Source organism: Pimephales promelas, chromosome 7 (assembly GCF_988280905.1).
Source record: "Pimephales promelas chromosome 7, fPimPro1.hap1.1, whole genome shotgun sequence".
Classification (NCBI taxonomy): Eukaryota; Metazoa; Chordata; class Actinopteri; order Cypriniformes; family Leuciscidae; genus Pimephales; species Pimephales promelas.
In genome coordinates, this window is record NC_142775.1 from 19,890,008 (window position 1) to 19,909,237 (window position 19,230).

At 38.5% G+C, this 19,230-nt stretch overlaps 1 protein-coding gene across 17 annotated transcripts in view; it reads right to left on the reverse strand.

Moving 5' to 3' along the window:
* LOC148978330 (uncharacterized) overlaps positions 1 to 19,230 on the reverse strand; it is a 143,220-nt gene that overhangs the window by 30,998 nt on the left and 92,992 nt on the right. For 15 of the 17 annotated variants that reach the window (XR_016169279.1, XR_016169276.1, XR_016169277.1 and 12 more), the window contains one exon: positions 4,525 to 4,600. The exons of 1 other annotated variant lie outside the window; for it this stretch is intronic. Coding sequence is in view for 12 of the 16 variants with exons in the window: in XM_089133197.1 (XP_088989323.1) it covers positions 4,525 to 4,600 (76 nt within the window). In the remaining 4 variants the exon portion in view is untranslated. Of the gene's footprint in view, positions 1 to 4,524; positions 4,601 to 6,295; positions 6,508 to 19,230 lie in introns of those variants that run through there. One more of the 17 variants, XR_016169280.1, reaches the window with a different exon arrangement.

A 19,230-nucleotide genomic window follows, 5' to 3' on the forward strand; every position in this document is an offset into this window, starting at 1 on the left:
ATGGATCAATTACAATCTCTACCGTTATTATGCACATAAGAATAAAGCAGAAATTATAGAAAGGAATCCCACAATATCAGGGCAAAAACCCAGCTGGGTTCAAAAGCATAAACACTTTTGAAGGAAAGTGCAATTTAAAGTAGAATATTTTTATATTTGTTTTAATATTTTTAAATTGAATTTGAATGGAGGTAGCATACAGAATGCCAATTTAAATTTGAATGTAAAAAAAAAAAAACAAACACAACAGACAAACGGTTGGACAGACAGTCCCACAATCACACACCATTTCTATTGACACATTCAGAAAATAAAGCTGTCGTAGATTTGTCTTTCTAAGCCAAAGGAAGACTGACAGAGCTCTCTCTCAAGAGAAGCCTCAAAAGTTTGAGATGCATTATAAATTAATTCTTTTCAAAACAATGCTTTTGGGGCAGAGCCTAGTAAGTCAAGCACAGACTCTCTCTCAAATCTTTTAATCTCTTCAGAGGGCCGCAGCTCTGCCGAGGAGGTGCCGGAGCAGGCCCTAAGACGAGGCCGCACCACAGAGCACCGGTAGAGCATCAGGTAACTACTGCCACCGCCGCCACTTTTGAAAGACTCTGAAGTGAAAAGAGCAAAAGGCTTTGGCCAGCAAAGGGATGTGGCAGCTTACCTGAATGCATATTTATGAGCCAGCCACGGCGGGGAAAAGAGAACAGGGATGAGGTTTACGCTTGTTCAGTCACCCTTCCCTCACCGTCTCACTACCGTGCACAGATCACACGCATATTACCACGCCTTTTTAACTCATCTGTGTTTTCCGTGTCTCAGCGAGCCCCAAATCAGATGTGGGCCAAAGCAGCCGGAGCAAAGAGACATGACCACATCCAAAAAATGAAAAAGAATCCCTAATGTTTATTTATAATTGTGCACTCAAGTGACCGTTCTGTTCATGGCATGTTATCTATTCTCTCTCCAAAATAAATCTCCTCGTGTCCGATCGCTGCATTATCTAAGACGCGATCTGGGAGTCGGGTCTTTGAAGAACAGGCAGGCCGAGAGAACAGACTGGGGTGGTTTTAATCTGCTGGATTCTCCCTCTTTTTCAGGACTGTGAAGTCTTGGCACAGAGAGAGGAGGACTGGAAATGGCTTGTGAGTTTCCTTAAAGGATTGCCCAAAGACTTTATTAGCCTAATCCTACGGGACTTGTTTACGGACGAGGACGCATTCTGCCTTCGTAATATTAATCATAATATGGTAGACAGACAGATAAACTAAACAGTAAGATAGATAAATAGATCAAATTATATACCTAGGATAGATCAAATGATTGACTTTCTTTACGTATGTACGTTTATAACACTATCCTTCGTATTATATTACCTTGGCATCGAATTAAAAAAAAAATGCTGAGGAGTGATAGTAAATTGTACATCTTTCTTCTGACAAACACAATCAATGTCTCTCTATTTTGCCCCCTTTTTAAAGGTGTGGAAACACAGTCATGTTTTTCTTATGCTATTTGAGCAAATGGGAATGTAATTTTATATTTGCTGTAGTCTCCTGATCACAGCTTTAGAAGTTTATCTAACTATAACGACTTTGAACCCCAATAAAATGTAAAAAGGGTCCATTTGCAATTCAGTAAATTCCTCTTCCTTTCATTTCATTTCAACTTCCTGTAGAGTGTGGACAATTCCATTAAAATGTATACTCCTGAATTGAAAAGGAACCAATCTTCAATTCACAATTCTGTCTGACATGACTTCTATTTAGTCAAAGGTTATCTGAGAAAGTGCTTGAGAAAATGCTGGCCAAGAGAAGCTTATTTTTTCCTTTTCGTTCAAGGATATTTTATGTGTACAGTGGGTCAGGTATTGACTGGCAGAAGTGGCGTGGTTACAGGAGGACTATTCTGTCTCCTTCACCCAGTTCTTCAAGGACTTCTTTAATCTCTCTCCGACGAAAGACAGGTCTTTGATGTGTCAATGCCCCTTCCTCAATTCAGTCAATATTTGATCTAGGCCTCACGCAGCTAAATCTAGCTGAATTCCTTTATGTTCACTGATTTACAAACGTCATCACATGTGTATTGCTCTAAAGAAGTCACCATGAGATGCAGCTTACTACATTACATCACATGGATCTCATTAGATAGATAAACAGTAATTATTTAACAGTAACTGAAAACTATATTTATTTCCTGGTAGCTGACATATACTTGAGCGTTCAAAGGCAGGATGTGGCTGAAATTTCACAGCTAAGGTGTAACACATAAGCACACACTGTTGCTTAGCTAACTTTACAAAAATTTGGTAATTTGTCAGATGTCTCTACATGATCTTTATTTCAGGGTTGTTTTTTTTTTTTTTTTTTTTTTTTTTTTTTTTTCTACAAATGTTAATAAGTACAGAGCCCCTAAAGGGACATGGTGGTGGAAAAAAAATATGAGTGAAGGAAAAGCAGGTAAAATTATTTGTCAATGCTTTTGTGCTCTCTGTCAAATATTTTGCGTTCCCCCGAGAAACTTTGCGTTTGTTGGCAAATTGTTTGAATTCCCCTGAGAAACTTCGCACTTTTGCGAGTGAACGCAAAGGTTCATGTTCCTATAATTATACTTGTATTTTTTTTTTATTCGATTAATGCATATAATTGAATTGGGTTTATCGGCATATCATGAAATTAATTTGTTTAACATTTTTGAATTGATTGACAATTTCAGAATTTATTAATGCTAATATCCCCTTGATATCTCATGAAAGGGTATACATTACTGCATATTTGAAGATACTGTTTACATTCTATTGTGCGAGAAACATTTGTGCTGGCATTATTTATTTGAAAAGTTATGGGTGGTTTTTTTTTTTTTTTTTGGGCTTTGTGTTGTAATTCTCATCTCAGTTTTTGTCAGTGCCCTTATGTTTGTGGTGCATCAGACAACAACCAGATGGTAGAGCCTTCTGTATTGAAAGGTAGTGCTTAATTAGAGCTTCACAACTGTAATCGTCCCATTCAAAACAGACAGAGGCGGAAATTAATCTGAAGGAAAAAAGCTTAAGTATTCATGACCCATGAATAAACACCCTCAACTTTGAACAGGGTCAGTGCATGAATATTCAATCTATATTATGCTAAGTGTTGCGGGTAACGTTTATAATGACTTAGGAAAATATTACATTTTTTAAAATGCCTACAATAAACAGCTTCAATTTTGCCTCATTTGATAAATGAATCAAGCAAACTGTGTTCTCAAATGATATAAATGTATCTAGTGAAAGTGTTTTTATTATATAGTGAATATTTAATAAAAAAGAAGTATTACAAAGATTGTAATTCTTGAATATCATCTTGAACTACATGCCATCGAGCATGATCCCATTCCACGCTTGGTGTAGACAGACATGTTCTCCTGCTTAACACTAATCAAGTATTGCTCATTATATCCCAGTGGCTTCATGTGACAATGCCCAGTCACTCCACACTTCTGTGCCAAATTAGTTCCACCTAGTTGGCTATCAATGACCTATTCAATGTAAATGGAATGGGTGGAGAAAGCCGACCCTGCTACAGGTTCAAAACTGTATGTTTAGACTTAGAGAGACAAATACAATGAAAGAGTGTTATAATGTTACAAATCAGAGTAGAAAAACAGGATATTCTTGATATATTGGTAGAAATATATCAGCATATGAAGAGTTCAGATGCAAAAGCCTCTAAATGCCATTTGCAATTTTCTTCTTTAATGATGATTTTTTATCAAACTTGTATATTTAAGTTCAGTAATTTCACTTAAATGGTTATTTAAGTGAAATTACTGAACTTAAATATACAAGTTTGATAAAAATCATCATTAAAGAAGAAAATTTCAAATGGCATTTAGAGGCTTTTGCATCTGAACTCTTCATATAAAGCCAGGGATTTCCATCTGCGAATCTGTGGAGATTCTGCAAAGGGTCTGTAGAAAAGCAGTAGTCTGTAGACTTTTCCCAGAACTTTACTTCAACAACATTTCTAATTGTTTGAATAAACTGTGACCTGTTAAGCATTACAGTATTTATGTTGTCTATTTTATGTTGGAAAACTGTAAATGTAATCACCAGATAAGTTTATCACTGGTGCTTTAAAATGCAGTGGTGATCTACCACCAAAGGAGGCCAATCTTATTAGAAAAGACGTCAAATATGCAATGTGTTCCTGGTCAGAAGAGGACTGAAAACAAACATCAGGGGGTCAACGGATGGTCAGTAATTCATTAAAACATTGTTATCTGAATGTTTAATGCATGTGACTTGCAGTAGTTTTTTTTTTTTTTTGCTTATGATTCATGGCATATGATTCAATGGCATATGATTCACTGCGTAAAATCTTAATTTCAAATGCTTAAATCTTTGGGGAAAATGATTTAGTTGCTACAAAACTGACAGCCACAGAATGTTCTGGCAACTCCGATCAATCTGTCAGAAACCGAAGAGCTGTGAAGAGCTTTTTTTCCCCCCCCGTTTACATGCATGTGCATTTGTGTGAATTTGTGGGTGCGTACAGTGTTGACGGGCATTCAAGCAGACGCCAGGTTCCACTGGCTGGACACATCCACGCCTCCCCCGTCAAACGTCCACCTGCAGAGATGTGAAGACAAGACTGTTAGCACGGAGACAGACACAAACCAGCTCTCAAGTTCATCTCCCTGTTACCATGCGGCAGCCATTTTAAACAGATGGTACCCAAACAGCCTGTCATGTTTACTGCTGCCGCCATAAAAGACAAGAGTCCAACAACACGGTCCTGCAGAGGCCCCAAGGGAGCAGCCAGGGCCCCGCAAACAGCTGCCTGGGGGAGCGAAGGGGCCTCAGCCCAGGCTGTACCCCCTCCTTCACAGGCCCTCAAAACTCTTTTACCTATGCGGACATGCTACATTTACTACAATTAAACAAGCACGCCATTTGAATACGTGGTGACACCTCGCAACCTGCTCAACGGGGCCTGCATATAATCGTGTCCCCATGGAGCCAAGAAGAAATTGTCCGTGTCACTATTAATGAAGGAATTTGCATTGTGATCTTAATTAAGGGTGGAATAATGAAGCTGACTTCTGAATTAGTTAATCGGCAAAAACTTGTACTAATACGTTTGCGTGGCCTACAGTATAGGAACGGCCTTGCGGATGATATATATATCCCACCAGAGGTTGGCGGAGGTTACGTCAACTGAAGGTGGCACGGTGCTAATAAGGCAGGTGCCGCTGGGCTTCGCTTCTCTTCATCGAGTGAGCAAGATGGTGGCCTGACCCCCGTGCAGCCTCCTGGCACTCACCGACTGTCTTTCCCCGACATATCAAATAACTTCTTGGGCACAGTGGTCCAGGTGTTCCACTTCACTACTTTCTCAAGGAACAGGTTCAGTCAATCCAGGCTCTGCAGCCTCCGAGATGTATAGGACTCACCACGATCAGCCTCTTACAGCGAGTGCCAGCATGTTTTCACACTGCAAACAACCCAAAAGGCCATCAAAGTGCTTATGGTGGTTCAAGAGTCTCGAGTGCCCAATGAAATATTCATAGGCCTTAAAATGGACGGAGCAGAGAATTATTACACAATAGGTTGCGAAGGAGACCAGCACACCATATAGTAACATCCAAATAAGCTTGAGTCGTAAAGACATTACAAGAGGAGGAGGAGGAGAAACAGAATGATCAAGTTTGAGGAGGCACTCTAGGGATTCCCAGAAACATCTTGAGCAACTGACAGACAGAGTAGCAGGAAAAAGAAAAATGCATTTTGGCATCTCTGTTTCTTTTTGGTGCATTGAGAACATGTTTTTAATTTGTCTAAGGATTTAGGTAGGTGTTACAAAAAATGGCTGAAAACAAAAAGATTTTAAATGTGTCAGTAGTTGTGGCTACCTGTGAGACAGCCTAATTCAATCTGAACTGTAATCCCACTCACTGTACTAACAAATAAAACATAATTAAACTTGCTTACATGAGATTCAGATTTCTCTTGCACATCTGCCAATGGCTAATCTCCTTGTCTTATACTGTGTGTTGATTCAGGGCTTTGTGCTGAATTTAAAAGGTTAGAAAAGAGACATCGGATGAAAATTGTCAATTTGAAAATTGTCAAATTGTCAACAAAATGTTGGCTAAATCTGGCACATTTTACACATTAAATGTATACTATTAATGTGTACTGTCCCTGATTAAATAAAGAAAAGAAAAAAGATGGAAAAAAGTAGCAGCTATACAGTATATTCCCCACACAAGTAAACACACAGGAAGTTATATAATAAGTATTTGTTATCTTGTTGTACATGTAAATGGACTAATTAAACTATTCAAAATGTTAAAGGTGTTTTTAACATTTTTCCAAAATGTTCAATAGTCAAAATGCACATTATCGATCACCCTATAGAAACAAGCTCTGTGTCTCACTCATTACTTAATTCCAAGAAAAGATAAAAAGTTATAACCAATTACCTGCATGCTGGCCAGTGACACTGAACTTGCCAGAGGTCCCAAAGGCCAGATCTAATGTAGAAGTTAAAACAGAGGATAAATGTCTCAAAATCAAGCTTGCAAGAGCTTTCAGCTAAAGAGACCTCAGTCTGACAGCAGCATTATTTACAGATGAGGACAGAAGAATCAGGGGGAGATGAGTTCCATGCCAAGCCAGTTGTGTAAACACAAGCTCCCGCTTGGACAAAGAGGAACTCTGACTTCAAAACAACAGTAAAACTGTGAACCTTACAAAACCTTTGGGGACTGGACCGTTTGAAGTCTTGGCAATTCTGGATACGAGTGAGTGGCGTATGAATTCTATTGCTACAAACCATCATCAGGCCCATATGATTCCCTGATTGAGACCATGTGTCAGAAGGCTGCTGGATTATTGTTCCTGCAGAGTGGCTTGGGGAGCAGTGATTGGTCCAAAGCTAGGGGCACACGTGTCAAAACAAGATGAGGATTGAACTCTTTGGTCCAGCATGTTCAAAGATCTTAAAGGGGTCGTGAACTGGCTTTTAAAATTTTATTATATTGTTGTCTCAGGTCAACTTGCAAAATGAATCAAAATGAATAAGTAATAGGCAATTTTGTACCCAAGTTTTGAGCCTACCTGGGTTTTTATGGGCGTCTCGCATACTGAAGACTTGGAAGTAAACACCCACTGCTGTGAGTGGATAACAGTTTTGCATATTATAATGAGTTTCAACTCACCCGTCGATGCACTTTTGAAAACGTCCAATGTTGTAAAATGGCAACCGGAATGATTCGACCCAGAGTCCGTGTGTTGCACAATTTCTGTCAGATCCAATATAGACGGCACAGCACCGTTCTTTACTCTTAATCGGTCTGCAAATTCAGTATTGTTTACAAAACAATCCTCGGTGAAATGAAGCGATCTGGATCCGGTTTGTCATCACGAGGTAGGGATCGATGTTATTTAGCTATACGTGTAATGCGCGAGTCGGTGGGTGGGGCTAAACCGGTAGTGTTGAAGTAAGCATTGATCTTCTTCTGCGGGGTTGGTGTTTTATCCTCTTTGAAGTCATAGTTCCCCACTTTGAAAAATTAGTCGCTTGCATAGGCTGGTGTCAATAAAAAGCTTTTATTGGACTAACGAGGACGTTTTCAGTGTTGAAACTTACAGGGTATTCTTATAATATGATAACCTCTTAGATGTCAAAAGCTCAAGGAAAATTTGATTTCTCAGTTCATCACCCCTTTAAAGGTGGCATATGTAATAATTGAGGTAAAAATATCCAAAAAATGAGCTACACGCATCAAAAGAATGAGAAGAAATAAGTGCAATGATGTAATTAAAAAACTGACAAGTTATAGTGCTGCCGAGATATAAACCTAAATTAGCATGCTAAATGACTAGCCCCGGCCCGGTAGGTGTCGTAATACCAGTTCTGGCCATGGGAGGCGGTATGCGGCCGGGCAACATTACCACCAGCCAAACTGCAGTACACGAGTGAGTCGCGCTCGCGCCGGCTTGTGTGTACTTGAACCTGATGTCAGTCGTGTGGAAATACAGCCCATTACTACATTTCAGTTCAGGGAAGAGTTCAAAAAATGATTGGTTGACATTATGCATGAGGAATACATTTTGGTAAGTTGTAGCATACTGTATCTTTCACCAGTGTTCCGGTTCTTTTTCCATTAGCTAGTAGAGACGATCGGTTCACGTGCGCTAGGGATCTGTGGTGTAACATGTACAAGCGCCAAAACGGTATTTATTGTTTGAATTGCATAATAAAATTGACAGAATCTGAGAACTTAACTAACCTGCTTGCTAAGTGTTAATTGCATGTGTCTCACGGTGAATTCGTGAGAGTTGGCAGCTTTGAATGGCGCTAGGTTGATCAACATCAGCGAATGCTGTCTGTCAAATTAATTCAAACTAACAATAAAAGTGTAATATGAACAAAACGAATACCGTAAACTTAAAATAATAGCCTGCAGGCTTTTATTTTCCCATATCGTCGAAATGCAACAGCTTGTTTTTGAGACAGGCGTCTATGAGTCGGTCTTCATCATTTAGTGTTGAGATGTTGTTCATTTAGTCTCTGATCTCTAAAAATCTCCAAATGCTCCACGTGAAACTGCGGTCTTCCCACCTTTTACTATCGTGTCAAATGATTTGAATAATATGCGTGGGGAGAAAGAGAGCAAAACAGCGCTCGTTTGTGTTGTTTGAAGACGTGAGTGCGTGCGGCAGCGGCACAACACATTTTCTGGAGGTATACTGCCCCCATCTGTTATGGAATATGGAATATTTTTTGATTTTTAGTTCCAGAAGGCACCTTTAAAAGGAAGCATCAGGTGTCAACTCCTTCGGGATCCAAACACATAAAATAATTCTAATTGACTGACATATCAAGTCCATGTAATGACTTCTATTCACTTCAGTTCCATTTAGAGTGTACAAAATATAGCCATTAGTCCAGTCTTTAGTGTCACATGATCCTTCAGAAATCATTCTAATATGCTGATTTGACACAGATTTCAAAAATTAATTTAATAAATAGAAAGTTCAAGATAACAGTTTTTCTTTTTTACAAGTAATATTTTTTAGTTTGTTTGTTATTTGCAAAACATGCTGTTCTTTTGAACTCTCTATTTATTAAAGAACACCTCTATGATTTTTTTATAGATATGTTGAGAGAATATTTGTCATCATCAGCAACAGTGTATAACACCACTGGACCCTTTAAATTATGCTGCTTTGATCCAACATGACAACAAAGCAAGGGTTTTGCATTAAAGTTCAGGCATTACAGACCAGCCATCCACTACAACAGATCAGTGCTCATTACCAATCCATAAAATAAAGAAGTGTGTTTTCATGAAACTATCCCTCACTACTACACAAAGGTTACAAAGGTTAGACAACCCAAACAGAAATCTAAGTTTAAAAGCCAAAAGCATATCTGGTTTACAATGAAAACTACGTGCACCACTGGAAATGGAGAGATGGGTTATGTCAGGACCTTTGAGAAAAGAGGAGGCCAGGCCTGGTGGGCAGTGAAAGGGCAGAGGATTCCACAAACACATATCTGAATTTATTTTACCATGTTAAAATAGTATTGGCAGTAATCAAGGCAGATTCAGGGAGAGAGGGGTCACGGAGCTGAAGTGATTGGAAGAGGTAGATCAAAGGGCTTGGTGCGGGGGCTTCTCGGGGGGGGGGGATTAGACCCCCTCCCCGTTTGCATTTTCCTGCTGTTTTGCTAGCAACCCTGCACACGCCGCCTTGCCGAGATCAACCTTGGCTTGTTATGACAACGGGAACAACAAACAGAATAGTAGAATACAGCTAAATCCACCAGATACCACTCCACCGTGACTTTGTAATGAACTTTTGTTCAGATGGCAGGTGATGGATGTCCTATTGGCCAGGTACCCCGAGCCCCGCTGCACCCCAGACAGGTGCAGCTCAGAATATTGACGAGCCAATAAAACATGAGCAGCACAGGATGTGGCAGCCTTTCTGGTTCCTTTCTCTTCACTTTGTAAAGGCAAACTGGACGTTTGACAGCTGAAACCTATGGGAAATCACAGCTATTCATTCTCTATCAAACAGAAATCAAAGGGAAGAGTCTACAGCATCCATATCTTGAAGAATCACAAGCTGTTGTCACTGTAGCTGAAAACATGCAGCTTTTTACCTACTGAAAAATGTCTATTTGAAAACCAAAACACAAAGACTATTCGTAAATGACATTTGGAAAGACTGGGACAATGTTAAAATCTCCTAGAATTCTGATTGCCTTGAGCTTACTCCTCTTTGTAATGTATCTCAAGCAAGCAAATGCATGTAGATCTTTAACTTATCGTAAAAAGCAACTTAATTGAGTTAAATGATTTCATAAGGCTCGCACAAAGCGCATTTGGTCAAGGGCGCTTGTAATTAAGCAAGTTTTAATGAGTTTTGTAATGAGATGTAAGACATGTAATATTCTTTGTGTACATGTTCTGTATTTCCTCCAACGTGTATCCAACACAGCACTCTTGTTTGATTAATTCTAATCCACTTAATTAGAAACCATAAGATTTCCCTGAAGGATTTAATTCACAAGGCTGTATTCGCTGATATTAAGCTGTACTGTAGGTTTATCTCTGTGTTGCCTAGTACAACACCGTGTGCACCAAGAGCAATATTCAATATAATGCTAAGGATATAATGTAAAAATTCCTATGTCCCCCCCAAGCCAAATTTCGATAATTTCGCACAACATGACACTTTTACACCATTACACAATTCAGCCAAGAAAGTGCATGCTGGGATCACTGGTGCACAGTTGTATAAAAACAAGACAAGGAGATGAAACACTCTCAGAATGAAATGTTTCAACACCAAAACACCATAAAACCAGTGAGTGTGTGATGTGGGTCCAAAAAGATTTTACTGCTCTGTGGGGTGAGGCATAAAACCTTGTGTATCCCACCCCCACACCGATGTTAGTGTCAAAGCAGAGAAACATGGGCATCTGTGCCAGCACAGAGGTGAATAGGCATCTCTTGGACACAACATCCATGTTAATTCTAGTTATTTTCCTATACATTGGTGAAAACACCACCAGGTAATTGCATCTTTACAAGTTGTTTAGATTTAATTTCTTAGGTCTGAAAGTTTCATGACAGACTGGCCAGTAAGTAACCATGTATATGTTTGTGTATCTGCCAGTTAGATCAATTGTTACAGTACAAAACCCCTCCAAACTAGTTGGGTAGACTTCTATCATTTGCAATGATGATTATTTTGGAAAAGCATCATCATAGTTCCATCATATGACTTGTATTCACAGATAGAATTACTGTTTGCAGACAGATTTCCAACAGGCTTTCTGCATGCATTGATGCACTGGTAGGGATGCATCACCAGATTAAAATTATGGCAGATACAGATAAGCCAATATTAAATGTGCATTGTTTGTTTATTATTATACAATTATTAATACAAATTACATATATATTTATGGGGGGAAAATGGAAAATCAAATATCAGAAACTTTGACAAAAAAGCATCATCCATGTGGTATGATCCAGGTTTAATCCTATTTAACAAACACCAGCTGATGATGGTATCTTACTGAAGAGCCTGTGTTTGCAGTCAGTGAGACTAATGAACCCCCTCTGATGTGTCTAGAGTCACAGTCTCACTGAAAACTAGAGATACAGTCAAAATTCTAATGTGATTGCAAATACTAAATATGCACAAATTGAAATACAGATTGTCCCCTTGGAATTATAAGGTTCTATCTGACATTTTTGTCAAAATTGAGTTATTCACATAATCGTATTCTGTGACAATTTATTTACATTATGTGATGTGTTTTGTACATTTAGGGTCCCTGTTTTTTTATGTTTGAAAGAAACTTGTTCCCCATAGACATTATTCTATATGGAATGCAAAAACTTTGAAGCTCAATATCTCAAAACTGTTCAGAACTCAGATAGAACCTTATAATTCCAAGGGGACGAGATTGTGAATATCAATCTGAGATATTTTAAACACATTGTGCTACAGTATGTTTTGGGTATCACAAGAGTGTGTTAAAAAAAAGCAAAAATCCCTGTTTGGAATTAAGTTTGAACAGTGTTGTTCAATATTACATTGAACAACACTGGCATAACTATACTTTTTACTACAAATGAAATCATCAGAAGGCAGATAGTGTAAATCACTTAATTGCTTAATATTATAACATGAATAGGACTGAGATAGTCAAAACAATTGATTTTGAACCAGTTTTCTACAAGTATTTTAGTGAAAAATGTTCATTTCAGTGCATCACTCAATTGAATGGCTGTTGAATCTGGGAAGCAGAGAATAAACAACAATGAATATGTCTCATATATAGAATGATCTAGAATAGTTCCCGGGCATATTGGAGGCAGGAGGGTAGCAGGGGGTTGTCTGTATAGGATCTGAAGTTTGATGTGAAGTGCGGTCAGACCCCTGTCCACCAGGATGGCTTACTATTCCCACAACCTCCCCCTGTCCGCCTGCTGAGACATGGCGACTGGGTGAAACAATACTTCCATTATCTACTGTCCCTCTCCAGCATCCAAAGAGAAACGTGTACTGAGCCTCAGTCAATTAAACCCAACATTTTCTCATTTATCACTCACCCTTAAATGCATAGGCTGGAGTATGGAGCACACACAACAAAAGAGATTCTGAGTCGGACAAAAGTACGTCATCGACCAAGTCACTTCAGACTGCCGTTTGCCTTAAATAACCTTGAAATTGGCTTATCTTCTGATGCAGATGTACAGATGCTTGTCCTTAATTTTGAAATATTGCTTGGGTTTATTAAAAAACACAAACATGATCCATTACAGCTCCCTTTGCTACCCTCGTGCACCCACATACGTAAAGCAAACGCATTAGGAACCGACAACCATTTGTTTGCATCCACTTTACAAGCTTCTGGGAGGTTCCACTTGGTATCAGGTTCCGTCAAAATTTGTAATAACTTAATGTGACCTAAACTAGGTCACGGGCAAATTTGGAGTTAGCTCAAAAATGCAAAGCAAACAAGAAAGAAACATGAAAACAACAGCAAATGAAAACTATTTCTAATTCAAATTGGAGTACTTTGAAGTATTGAACTATGAAAATCCTCAAACTATAACAGAATGTCTGTCATGAGTATGTCTCGTCTCATCAGTCAAAGTAACATCATATGTTCATCTAACATATGGTGTGTCTTTGATGATAATGACTACAAATTATGGACTCTAAAAGGCCCAAATTTGGAAAAACATTTATGTTTGAAACACAGTCAGTTAAAAGTAATTATTTAAAACCAGCTATCATCCCGATTTTTTATCTGTGTCACCAATGTTCCTTTAACGTTCAACCAACATTCATTCAACAACACTGCATTGAAAGCTTTTTTAAGTGAGACGCTTTGAGTTCAGTGAGCTCCTGGTCCACCTTGAGGGTTTTCTCTAATGCTTAGCTGGCTACCGGCCTACAACGGTGATTGTAGGCTGGCCTGATTCCAGTTCCTGTACCCTGCCCAGGAGAAAGAGACACGACACAGCATCCTCCTCTTCCTCTGCCCGGCTCCTTCCAGACACAATGCTGGCGCCCTGACAACATCCATTTGATCAAGACAACTCTGTCACTCAGCGACTACCGCACTACAAACGAATGGCCATATATTTTAATATTTTATACTTTTGTGGCAGTCGATCTGTCGTTCTGTTTCTCATCAAACAAGAACACCTGATTTGAAGACTGAAAAGCAGAATACCAGAGAAACGAAACAATTAAATCAATTACACAACTGCATTACCAGACACAGACATTCCATTCAGAATACAATACCTTGGCTTCACTCTCCCTTACCATCCGTTCTTCTGCTCTGATTAGTTAATAAAAAGCTCTGACTGTTATTTTTAAACCTTTTGCTCACTGAAAATAGACTAGACTAAAACCCTTTCCAGATTGTCTGTGTTGGCACTTGCCCAGGCTATTGTGAGGGACAGATTGTGACACCAGCCGCTAAGCGCCGCATCCCCAGTCTGCTTACTGTGCAATCAGCTAGATGAGCGTTTTAAGACGAGCATCCACTGAAACACACCACAGCTCTGTCTTCCCGAGATGACCTGTGTGGTGCCTCTGTGAAAATACTGTCTTTGGCAGTCTGCCAGGGGATTCAGGCAAAAGCAACCTCACAGACGACCACGGGTCATTCTCATTTGAGGTGTGCCGTTTAACAGCGCAAACATGCCACGGGTCGAGGTGATGCAGCTAACGCCCGTGTGGGATGCTGGGAATTCAGAGCATGGCACAAGCACCGTATTTGGGAACATTCCTGCATTAGTGTCTGACATCCTGATTCCATAACCGTAGTTACAGTACAAAGCAACAATGTCCTCCCATTTGTAAATGAGAGTCAGGTAAAACATTTTGAATGTAGTTTTCACAGTACATAATGTGTAATGTTTGCTAAAGTAAACATCACTTATCTATTGCACACATTTACATACTGTAGCTATCTAAATGGGGATATTCCATAGATGTAATGTTTTTTTTTACTGTACAAACTGTATATTTTATCCCCTTACACTAACCCTACCCATCACAGAAAGCTTTCTGCATTTTTAAATTTTTCAAAAACCTTTCATTTCTTTATACTATATGTTTTTGGAGATTTTGGTAACATACATATTTGTCCCCAAAATTACACACACAGACACAAAGAGAGAGACAGACACACACACAGACACACAGGAAATAAATTATGATTCACTATTAAACCATCATGAGGCTGGTAGTAGAGACATAAGCCACAAGAACCTCTACTCAGCCATAAGTCTGACGCAGTTGCATTAAACACGCCATTTTTAACATTTATTGGCCTACAGAGGGAAAACTAAAAGTGACATATTGACTTAAAACATTGTTAATAGTCAAAGTGTCATTAAGGGATCCTTCTTTATAACTCACACAGCAGGGCGTCTGAAAATGATCTGGAGTGATGTACTGTGCTTTGTGGCCACAGCAGTGATATTCTGCATACAAATCCACAACGAAGGACACAACGCAAAGGATAAGAGAGTGAGGGAGGGTGTGAGAGGTGTAAAGAGAAAAAGAAAGCTTCAGAAAGTTGGGCCATTCATGTGAACAGAGTTCAGAGAATTTGCAGGCAGAGTGAAAAAGATATTTTATGCAGGCACATAGCTGTATTCAGTGGGGGTAGGCCGAAACGGCTACATGTAGACTACAAAGCGTGGCTCCCATAGCTCATGAATAAGTCTAGGAAATGATCACAAAAAAGGAGGCAAAAATTGAGAGATGTTTAGACAGATGGGAACTTAAAGCAACTAGGAAGTGGCGAAAAAACCCTCTAATGCAACTTCAAATTCACCTAATAATTGATCTTTATTCTCTCTTTCTATCCACCAAGAAAGGTTAGATCAAATCTGATGTGTTATGAGAGCCTGTCAAAGAAACATCAAAGGACAAGGCTGCTTGGAGATTAAATTAAATTGCTATCAAGAGAATTGGTTAAAGAGAGAAAGAGAGGGAGTCGTGGAATCAAATAAAAGGACTTTCAAAATAGACTGGGGCACAAAAAGAAAATAAATAGCAAGGGGAATTTGTCGTCTCTTTTGGACCAAAAAAAAAAAAAAAGGAAAAAGTGCAGCATATATTTGAGTGAAGCATGTTCCACAGTATTTTTAGAAATATGATTTGATGAGATTCTGGCCAAAAAAAAAATAAAAAATAAAAAAAATTCCTCAAGGCCTTTAATGTAATATCAAATGTTGCCTTACTGGGGACAAGATGATATTATGAATTTAGAGAACATGATTTATTAATGCCAAGCTCTGTATCGAATGGAGTGCGAGAGTAATTACTCTGGGAAAAAAAATCCAGGATATTAAATAGTACGATTAAATCCAATAAGTGATTCATTTGCCTCGCAAGCATCAAAAAAAAATAAAATAAAAAAAAAAATAAAAAAAAAATCGACCTATTTTTAAATGTTGTGTTAAAAAAAAAAAATGCATTTCAGATCAAAGAGTCGCTACTGTCTTTAGACTGAGGAGCATGATGCTGGCTGCTCTACCAAACCTCATTCATCACATTCGCCATATCACAGTCTCTCTGTAGTGATCATAATCCATTTCCACAGCTAGCGTCCCCTACGGCCAGGCTTCTCTCCACAGGACCAACAAACAGAGGTTATGGGAAGCCAACCTTCTGCTTAACTGTTTTTCACACTATAAACCAATGCTTTGGTTCACGCCCTCACCCCTGTGCCAGTCATATGCTCACGTGCGAGCTAGAAAAAGCACTAATAGAATAAAAATCCACCGAATATCAATAGAATGAATTGAGTTTAGGTGGAGAATTTAACAGTGTTGCGCCATTAACCCCTTTAAAATCCATCGACGGCCCCTCCACAGCCTGTCGTGACCCAAAGGTGCTCTGCTTGGCTAGTTGAGGGTGAAGAACTGAGACTACTGAGAAAATGAGTTGGTTGCAAATCAAATTAGTAAGATCTTGTGTTCCTCACCACAGAGAAATGAAAACAAAATTTGGTAGACAGACCTCAACTTCTAATCAAATTCGCCAGCAGATGCAGCCCACCACAGCTGAATCTACTCCTCCAAAGGAAGCATCACTTAAAAAAAACTTGAATAAAGATGACTGAAATACTAGTTACTAAACCAACAGCCATTGTTATTCTTCATTACAATAAAAATTACCTGTAGTACTGTATAGAGAGAGTGCAACTTAGCTATGATTGATTTACGGGGTGGGGGGGGGGGGGGGGGATTTGTGATGACATTTAGTGCCTTTAATATTTATTCTACTGAATAACAATCACGTGTGCATCTTGCTTAATTAAAACTTGTGAAATACAAGGAAAGTTGCAGTGTGCACAAAAAACTCAGTATAGTGATTGCTTAAAGCTATATTTAACATAGCACTGAACTATTGTGTTCATGTGACCCACAATTGCCATGTCTAATTTCTAGAATTATCTATAGCTGACAGGTACTGCTTGAAATCACAACACCACAACAAAGAACAACACGCAAGGTAAACATGCCCCTGTTTGACCTTTAGGGGAGTGTGTGATTGTGCCAGCATCGCCATTAACGTAAACACCTGTGTTACAGGCAGGGGTTGGCAGCACCAGCTCAATAGATCAACATCGATTTCCACTTAAGCTCAATACAGCTACTGTGCACCTCTGCCTCAGTACTGGCAATATTTATTCAGGGGCCAACAGGGGACATCCTATTGTGGTGCAGGCAGAAGAACAAAGGCAGCCACAATGGCTAAGAATCATCCCACCTGTTGACACCAAGCTTATTCCCCAGCTTATTCATCCAGGCTCCACAGGGGAGCTTTGTCTGGCTCCTTTTTGTCCATCCTTGGTCTCCCCGATCTTTTTTTCTTGATCTGACTTCAAGCACTTCAAGGTAGAGATATACTCTCAACTGCCATGTCATATTTATTGGAGTGGATTCAGAATGGATGAACAACCAGGACGGATGGAAAATGATGTACTGGTTGGATTTTAACTAAATTAAAATACTCAATATATGACTCAATATAAGATGGTGACACAAATTTATCTAGAATTTATGACAAAACTAAATTAAAAACGTATCAAACAATGTTCATACATTTACATTAAGCCAACTGTATATATATATATATATATATATATATATATATATATATATATATATAATATAAATAAAATCAAAGTCAATTTAAAACAATAAAACAATGTAAAATTTCAAATAATGCTCATTTATATTTGTTTTAAAGCACCACTAGTATTTAAAACACTAAGGTCAGAGTGATTTTTGCTTTGTTTTTAAAATACATTTTAAAAAGGATGCAATAAATTGGCTTTAAAAATATTTATAGAACTTTAAAATAAATGCAGTTCATTTAAATTTTATATTCATCAAAGAATCATGTGAAAAATATATATCGGTGTCTACAAAAATATTAAGCAGCACAATATATTCAACATTGATATTGATAAAATTTGTTTCTTGAGAATCAAATCAACATTTTATAATGATTTAGACACTTGAAGACTGGAGTAATGGCTGCTGCAAATTCTATTTTGCCATCAAAGAAATAAATTACATTTGAAAAGATATTTAAAAAGTAATATTTTGAAGTATTATTCATTTAAATAACATTTACAATTATTTATTTTTGATTAAATAAATGCAACCTTGGTTTCAAAAACATAAGCGTTTTAACAACACCAAACTTTTGGGCAGAAGTGCAGTGTAACCTTAAAATTCAAGTCATCGTGGATTCTATTGTGTAGAGTCAGAAGGGTGATGGATGTATCAGAACTTATATGAGACCAGAATCTCTCCAGGTGGGCAATGGTAACCTGGTGACCTTTGTAAAGGAATTTCTCGAGCAAAGGTCAAGCGGCAGGAGTGAGGTAGCATGACATGTGTCTGGGCTTAACACACTACAGATTAATGCATGCCTCCTCTGTCCCAAAATGAATTTACCAGCCCAGACACCACAGGGAGCATCATACCACAGGAGGGCACTCTGAAAATGTAATCAATAGCAAAACAAAGATGCCAGAACTGGAGATATTTGCACAGAGAGTCCTCATTTTTCTGCTCATCGTGAATCCCAAATAAGTAGATTCACAGCCATGACGACTGCTGAGACAGTGGGGGTAGGATGCTGTTATCTTGGCCACAGCCCCAGCCAATTGAAATGGACACAACAATGGAGAGGCAACTTAACGGCCTAAAATCTCAAATCACCATGTAGTGCTGATCAATTTATTCAGTCAGAAGTAAAAGGATAGTGTCAAATAAGTGCAAAAGAGCGTAAAAAATGGTACTCAATGGTCACTCCACTGGTATTTACCCAATAACTTATTTTTTTTTTTTCAGAAGAAACATTTTGCAAACAATGGCAATTACGCTGTGAAAAAAATGATCATAAATTGCAGCATTAGCTATTTTAAATGACAAACTGAGAAAGCAGCCAAAAATATTGAGTCGTGAAACACATTCATTACAGGGTACATCACAATAACAACCCAAATATTACTTCAACAACTTCAAATGAATATCTCCAATTCTGGGACTTCATTAACAGCGTGTAACCAATAGCCAGAAGCAAGGGTCATCATTTGACCATCAACTCATGGATAAAATAACCTAACATGGATTCCAAAATCAATTCTTCACTTAAACATGTAATGTTAA